We start from the raw sequence: 8521 nt of genomic DNA, 5'->3' as shown, positions 1-8521 counted from the left end.
TTTGTCGTTCTGATGCGCATCATTATATCACTCGGGCTACGCCCTCGTGATATAATTCCTCGCATCCGAACTCCAAACAGTGATGTTATTGAGCGATAAAATCACTGTTTGGGATATATTATTTCTTAAATAACACACACTTTCGGTTTTTCTATGTTCAATATGGAAAAATGCCGGTCGTGTTAGAATTGTCCATACATTTCCGTAACAGAAGTTCGTAAACACTCAAAGAGGGGCGGGGCGTCATGCATGACTTAAAATCGTTTAACTTTGTGAATCTACTTTTGCCGTATTAAACATGTTAGTGTGTAAACGAACTCTTGTAGTTCTACAACTGAAAACATGTTTAAAATGTTAAATTCTATTTTCTGTATTCGAGTTTTACATTTTATTTATATATCTCAGATACAAATAAATATCTGTAAGTGTGCAAACATGCGCAGTGGAAGATACGAGCTTGTAAATTTGTTGTTGTTTCCCATGTTAAGTTCAGTTGTTATTTAAAAACGGGTGCATTCAATTAAAAGATCGGATTAAGAGGCATATTTAATTAAGTAATTTCTACTCCGGCCCGCTATGTGGCATTGTAGGGGATAAAGGAGAAATAAGTTGTTTTTATTCAAAGCTTGCGCGGATATGACCAGACAACTACGGGAAATTTAATAGCTGGAATAGTACCGTTTAAACTGTCATCGCTGAGCATAGAGTAGCAAACCATATTGAACCCGTATATATAACCATTTAATACCTATGTTACTATATATAGTAACAAAATCTAGGGTATTTCAGGGCCATTATCGCAAGTCAACGCAGCATTTTATATAATGAAAAAAAGATAAGAATTTAAACTTTGAAAAAATGTCTGAAATAAGCAAATTCATATTTGGTTAATGAGTAACGAAGATGAAAAAATCATAAAACAATTTGTAGATTTTATTTTTACTTGTTTTAAACTCAGAAATGATAATGAGAAAACATAAATTAATTTAACTTGGTATATACGGTATATATATTATTATTATTATTTTTTTTTTTTTTTTTGAGAGAGAGACATGTGTATTGTACAGTTTTGTTACAAAACAGGTATACGCTATCTGTTTGTGTAAATTAAATGTTATTCGAAGAATAAAAACAAAATGTAATTTTCAATTCATATATATACATGTATATATGTAGTTATGATGTTTAATTGTAGTTCGCGAAACCCTGTCATTTGCTGTGTTTGTTTGTTTGTTTTTTTTTTTTAAGTTTATTGTTGTTACTGTAATACGAATCAAGTTTTAGTTTCTTTAACGTCTTTATTTGATCTTTGATCTCATTATTATTATTGTGATTCACATGTCATTTAACATGACCCTTGATTGGAAATAAAAGTTATTCTATTCTATTCTTATTCTATTCGCAAGATCTAGGTCATTATGCAATTTTGGCCGCCTTGCTACTCGGCATTATTTTTCCATAATGGGCGAGTGAATGAGCGCACGTACAGAATGACGTCATCAACTCTCAGCGACGTTCAAGATGGCTGCTGACGTTGAATGAACTATAGTCACTTGCACACAAAATTTTAAGTTTAAATGACGTAATCAATCGCAATCAACAAAGCTTAACATTGACTATTTATAAACTCAAGAAAAGAATACAATAACTCATTCCAAGACAAAACATGACCCTCAGAACTTCCAAAAATGATTTCAGTTTGACGGTATTTTATATTAAAAGCTCTAGATCGGATCGATGGCATTTAGATGTTGACATTGATCGTCTCAGTAACCGTTCTTGAAGGCACAAAAGTTCATAAAAAACTTATCACAAAAAATATAAAGAGTATTTATCGATATAAACAACAATAAAACAACATTGTCTCATATTTATTTTGTTTTGTCATGTTTTCAAAGTAAATCGAAGAGTTAAACTGAATGATAGATATTTGTTTACATTGACAACTGTCCGTTTCTTAGAAAGGGCGACAACCAAGATTAGCGGCGATGTCTACTGTAAATGCCGTATTTCGGACATAGGTATTAAAGACGTTAATACTTGGTTGCTGCTCGCCATTATGCGATAATGGTCCTCGAGTCCATAATGTCCTTCGGGCCTGCGGGCCTCAGGCAATTATGCACATCTTCGGGCCATTATCGCATAATGGCGAGCAGCAACCAAGTATTAACCTCTAAATATAACACCGGGGTTTTATAACTGGCTGACTTACGGTCATAAATATGTACTGTCAAAACGACAGAACCAAACCACAAATTAAACAGTTTCGTAAAGTAATTATTCTGTGCAAACAAAACCTATGTAAATATTATGCATGCACTTTAGTATGTATGGTGTCTATTTAAAAACTCTTGTCCTAGGATTTCACCTTTATAGTTATAAAACGAATTCCACGGCACAGTAAACACAAACCAAGTACAATTACTACCTTTCAACCTTTTAATAAGTAACTTTTTGGAAACTAAAACAAAATGAAAAAGCTTTTGAGAAATGAAGATTTTATTGATTGGTCCTAATTGTACACAATAAAGAAAAAAAATCCGTTCATCAAAACATAAAATGGGATAAATAAAAATCCTCATTTTTAAACTTTGTTAAAGGTTTCCAAAAATAAACGTTCTGCTCTGTTGAACACTCAATACTTTTTAAAAACCTAAATGTTAACCAGAGTTCAATTGCCAACGGTTTAGTAAATATCGACCCTGAAATGAATGCGGTTATTCATTCGTGTCTTGGTTATTAAAGAGTACGGACTACAAAATGAAGTTTTATACGGTGATATTCTTCTCGTCTGTTATAATCGTGAATTCACAGAATCCGCGAGTTAGTTCTAAAATAGGTGAAATTGTTGGCAACGAAATCATTTTACCGGTTGATCTGCCCTACAAAACTGTGCATCAATATTTAGGAATTCCTTTCGCGAAGCCACCTGTTGGAGATCTGAGATTTCGCAAGCCGGAACCCACTACGTCCTTAACGTCGCCATTTTATGCCCAGAAGTTCAGCGCAATATGTCCACAGCGTCCAATATTTGAAACAACCTTGAAAGATCCGCAGGATGAGGACTGCTTGTACCTGAACGTGTACGTGCCTGAACGAGAACCGGAGATACCTGATGGACACGCGGTTTTGATATGGGTTTATGGTGGCGGTTTTCAAGAAGGCACAGCAAACACATATGATTTTTCTCTTATGTCGGTAGCTGGAAACATCATTGTCGTCACATTTAATTACAGAGTAGGGGTTTTTGGTTTCCTCAGCACTGGCGATGAGAATGCTAGAGGAAACTATGGTCTTTGGGATCAGCATATGGCTTTTCAGTGGGTCCATGATAACATTGGCGACTTCGGTGGTAACATCGAGAGAGTAACAATTGCAGGGGAATCGGCTGGTGCCATGAGTGTTATTCAGCATGCACTAGTGCCAGCCAATAAAGGACTTTTTCAGAGAGTAATAGCACAAAGTGGAAGTATGTCAATGCCTGCCATGGACCTGGGAAAAGATTCTAGCAAAGATGTGCATACATTGGCTGAAAGTGTAGGCTGCAAAACGGACAATATTGCCGATGTAATAGAATGCTTGAGGGTGACAAAAGTTGACGAGCTTCTTGCACAACCAGTTATGTTCAACCCAGTTTTTGATGGAGAACTGATTAAGATCAACACTCGTGATATTACAAAGATTGCAAAAACGAGATCGCTAGAAGAGGTCGAATTTTTCCGGTCTCTTGACATTCTGAGCGGATTTAATGCAAACGAGGGAGTGAGTGTATTACCGTGGATTATGAGTATGCTTCCGAAGGAGATGCAAGTGTCACAATTAGAAGACTTTAGCTTTGATCATTTTAGGTGGACAGATGATATTGTACCTGCTGTTATGAATTTTTCATTTCTTAAGCATTTTTCAAAGGAAATTTTGCAACTAGTTGATGCTCAATACAGGTCCTGGTCAAGTCCATACGATCAACATTTACTTCGTTTACAATTCGAGAAATTGGTGGGAGATTTGACTTATGCTATACCAGCGATTGAAATGGCGCGCCTTCATGCCATGTCATCCTCGAGTTCTGAGAATAACTTCATGTATCATTTCTTACCAAAACCATCCATCCGGGCACAACCCACTCCCAGTTGGATATCGGGCGCAGGTCACGCTGACGAGCTCATGTTCATGTTGGGTGCTTTTGACATGCTAGGTGTTGGAGAAGAGAATGCTTGGGAAAATGATCTGATGACGAAAATGATGACATATTGGACAAATTTTGTCAAATCTGGGTATGCAACTATTCAATTATCTTCCAGATTTTTGTAACTTGCTATTGTAATTAGGCCTTATATTGTTTAAGATCTTGACCTTTTTCTGTTGAAAGCTAAACCTGTGTACCACATATTGTAATTATTGTCATTTCTGGTAAAAAGTTCCAATTTCCGTAAATTTTCATCGGTTCAAAAATACAGTGGACACAAAATTATAATGAATAAGTGTGACCTTTGTAAAGTCTTAACTTTATAGACAACGCTATGCACATGCTTTGAATCATTAAAAGGTATATAGACTCAAAAATCTCTCTCGTGTTAACGGCTTTTCGGGGAGGCGGGGGGGGGGGGTCAAGATAATTCTTACTAGCCTAATGTAGTTTGGTAAATAGAATACTAGTATTTTGGAGCAGTTTTTGAAAACAAAGCGCTGATGTACTTTTTTGACATATATTAAAAAGTTTACCAAATTCAAATTGTTCATCACATTCTGTGCTGCTTTTATATTTCTAGGTGGCCATGTGTTTGTTTGTTTATTTGTTTGTTTGTTTGTTGAAAAACAAAGGTAACACTAAAATATTAATCAAGTGTCGGGGTTTATCTATGTGCCAAGTAGTATACACAGCAAGTATAATAAGATAAAATATCATATTTATATATTTTTGTTGAGGCAGACGTGTGTTTAGTATTGCCGATCAATCTAATTAATTAAAACAGATTTAACAGTTTTTATTTCAACTAAGAATATCTGATCTTTCATTGAGATTTGATATCGTATCAAAGCAAGCAATATATGTGGGACCAATATGTGTCCCAACTGAGCACCTACATGCGCCCATTTTGATGGCGACAGTTGGATTCGTATTAATGATCAACTCGTGACTGACAAGCTTTAACTTAAGATATACTTTTATCATGATTTCACTTTGTATTTTTAAAATTTTAAATACATTGTACATGTACTAGCAGATGCTCTTACAAAGAAAGATTGCAATAAGGTCACAGCCAATCTATATATATAAAACATTTGTGCTCAGGTTAAATAATTGAAGTTTTTTCTAAGTTAACTTTTTATTGCTGGTTTAACTCATTTTTAACTGAATGCAATTTCATTGTAATGTATGTTGTTTTTTTAATAAGAATACATGCATATGCCTTTTTTAATATACGGGCTTGCCTACATATGTCCTATGTACGTAGGACCCATATGTTTTAACTTTATGGATCAGCCCACATAGGTCTCATAATTGTCCTATATGGGCATACCCATATGGACTTGCACAAATTTATAGATAGAACATATGCGACCCTTTCGGCTGGGATGTGCATTTAATTAAGATATGCTATGTAAAAGTATAAAAACTTTAAAACAGAGGGGCTTCGTGGCCAAAAGGTTAATGTCACCGTCATCAACTCACATGCCCAATGCCTATACTCAGGAGTAAGCTCATGGCTGAAATAATGCACGAACGGCCACAGACACTTGGGGTTTGGAGCTCAAAACGCCTTTAAAATCCAAATAAAATGCATATTTGTCAATCCCAGCACATGTACTGATCATATACATAAACTTAATATAAGCCGTTTTGAAAAAAAATTATATTTCAACATCTATAATAATACACAAGATTAAAATGTTCGCCGGACATTGACAAATTGACAAATATGCATTTTATTTGGATTTGAAAGGCGTTTTGAGCTCCAAACCCCAAGTGTCTGTGCACCATTACTGTCCATTAGAGCTGAAAAGTCGACATAAGACATTTACAGGGTCCGCGTAACTTAAATCCAATTAAACCTATTTAAAGCAAACAGACCTTTAAAAAGAAAATTCCTATGTAAATAATATTGTGGATTAAAAGTGCTTCCCTTGAAGAAATTCTAGTAGGCTTGATACTCATTCTAATGCCATATAACAGATCTAATAAACACCGTGTATATCCAGTAAGGCAGGAATGTGCAAATAACGCAGGAATCGTGCAAATGTAACGCAGAATTGTGCAATTTAGTGGCTAAAACGAGCATCGCGATAAGTAAATGGACCAATAATTTTCATTGTACACCAAATTGGAAGAAATTATTAAGCGCATACGGTTGCTGAGACATTAAACTTTAAACCTTATTTCCATGAAAATGTTTATTTTTCAAGATCATTCGTGAAAATGACGACCTGACTAGCGTATAGTTTCGTTGACATCTTTAACTACAATAACATACATATTAATTTATAATTTTCACATGCGGTGTACCTGAGACGTTTTCCAATCTACTCGTGTCATATCTCACTTATATTAGCAGATAAAACGTAATTGAGACCATTTTTACGAGGTAACTCTTAATTTACCAGCTTTCTTTTATTGTTATACTAAACTTGTAGTTTCACAAATGTCTTAGATATACAGAATATGAAAAAAAAAAGTTTTAAATGTGTTAAATCATTAAAATGTACATATTTATTTGATGAAACACAAAAGTCACCTTCAAAACGGTAATCAGGTTGACTTTCTCACGAATAATTTAAAAAAGTAATAAACATATTCCTGAAAAAAAATGTAATGCTGGTTAAAGCAGCCGTATGTGCTAATTCATTTCTTAAAAGTGGATTTAGAGTAAAATATTTTGGTTTGTTTACTTACTGTGTAATTCGCTTTTGCAATAGCGTTGCACATATTCGGCGTTACTTTTCCGTTATTTGCACATTCCTGCGTTACTGGATATACACGGTGAAAGCTGTACATAAGCATAATTTTCTCTTTTTTGCATTTCAGTAATCCAAACTTTCCTCAACCAATTAAGCCAGCATGGCATGAGTACAATATTGCTGGCGGTAGTTATCAAATACTTAATGCAACAATGCCGTCCGACATGCCTGGTCCGAGATATTTCTATGCAGAGGAGACTAATTTCTGGTTGCACGTATTTCCGGATCTTGTGGATGCTGTTCATGGTAAAGGAGGAGATTGTGGGGACGGAACCTGGACTAGTGCAGCCAATAATCTATCACTCCACTGGGCAGTTCCATTTGTACTGTCAATCTTTCTGTGTATTATTTCATGACTTTCTATCATACATTAATTCTTAAATATATAAGCTTACATAATGTTTTTACATCTCTGTTCAAACATACTGGGTCTTAATAAATGATAAGATCGGAAAAAAATGAATGAAAATAGACTTTCACCAGTGAAGATTTTATGTTGTACAAGTCCCATAACTCTGATTTTATATTGTCGAGTTAATTTAGTATTTCTTTAGAATCGTATTAAGGTAATGTAAAGTTGTCAACTACAACATCTTGTGACATATTCATTTTCAAAAACAGTTTCCATTTTTATTGACAAACTATTTACAAATATTATATTATTCTTGTAGTTAAATTAATTATCTTTCTTTTTCATTTCTTTCATTTCTTAAAGCCATAATACTTCCTCTTTTGGATGATTTTACACGTGCATCAGAGCGACATCCCTCTGGGATTGGTGCTAAGTGGTATCTATTGCTCTAAACAAGTTACATTTATTGTGTATAATTACATCGGGTATAGCTAATACAGTTGTTGGTAAAATGGATATTCTCTAAAGAGGGTTTTACTGTATATGGATTTATAATCAATTAAATTTCTCAGCCTTTTAGCGTTTAGTTTATGTGTGTTTTTTTTTGTTAATATTAATATATTGACATGTATATACATGTATATTAAAAACAAACCATCTTCATTCTAAAATTTTAAAAGCAGCTTATGGTACAACAAGGAATCCTGTGGGAAGTTTTGTACAAGAATAATATTATGAGTTTGGCTTTAAACTAGTGAAATTTAGAAATTATAACTTTTTGCGTGACTGGCTGGCCAGTGTAACTTTATCAAACATCTTTTTATTATCTGGTCTTAATATACATCTGTACAGCAAACAAAAAACTTTAAACTTGCTCTTCATCAGATCTCATGAGCAAATAAGGTTCTTGTTTTTAATATTAATGCAATCATCATCGATTTTTAAAACGTACTCTTCAGTGTCACCAGTCCTTAATTTTGCAAACACTGTGTACATATTATTAGTGAAAGGTTATATGTTTCAATAAAATCGGTTATATGTTCCAGTAAAATCGGATATATGTTCCAGTATGTTACAGATTGCTAATGAAAACTGAAGACTCTGTTTAATTTAAAGACACATTATCCCTCAGGAATGAATAAATGCTTACTTCTTTGGAAATGGGCAACCTGAAAGCGATAGACAACATGTATAGCATGCAACTGTTTTTTA

At 34.1% G+C, this 8521-nt stretch overlaps 1 protein-coding gene across 1 annotated transcript; it reads left to right on the top strand.

The window, feature by feature from the left end:
- Positions 1–2679: 2679 nt before the first annotated feature.
- Positions 2680–7947, top strand: LOC132747498 (cholinesterase 2-like). Its single transcript, XM_060736898.1, has 2 exons — positions 2680–4274; positions 7025–7947. The coding sequence occupies exons 1-2, from the start codon at positions 2761–2763 to the stop codon at positions 7311–7313; spliced, it is 1803 nt and encodes a 600-aa protein (XP_060592881.1). The 5' UTR covers positions 2680–2760; the 3' UTR covers positions 7314–7947.
- The last annotated feature ends 574 nt before the right edge of the window (positions 7948–8521 follow it).

The sequence above is a fragment of the Ruditapes philippinarum genome, unplaced genomic scaffold (genome assembly GCF_026571515.1).
Source record: "Ruditapes philippinarum isolate M1 unplaced genomic scaffold, ASM2657151v2 ctg287_1_1_1_1, whole genome shotgun sequence".
In the NCBI taxonomy this organism is placed as follows: Eukaryota; Metazoa; Mollusca; class Bivalvia; order Venerida; family Veneridae; genus Ruditapes; species Ruditapes philippinarum.
Note: the sequence above shows the minus strand (reverse complement) of the source record. Positions and strands in the feature narration are given on the sequence as shown.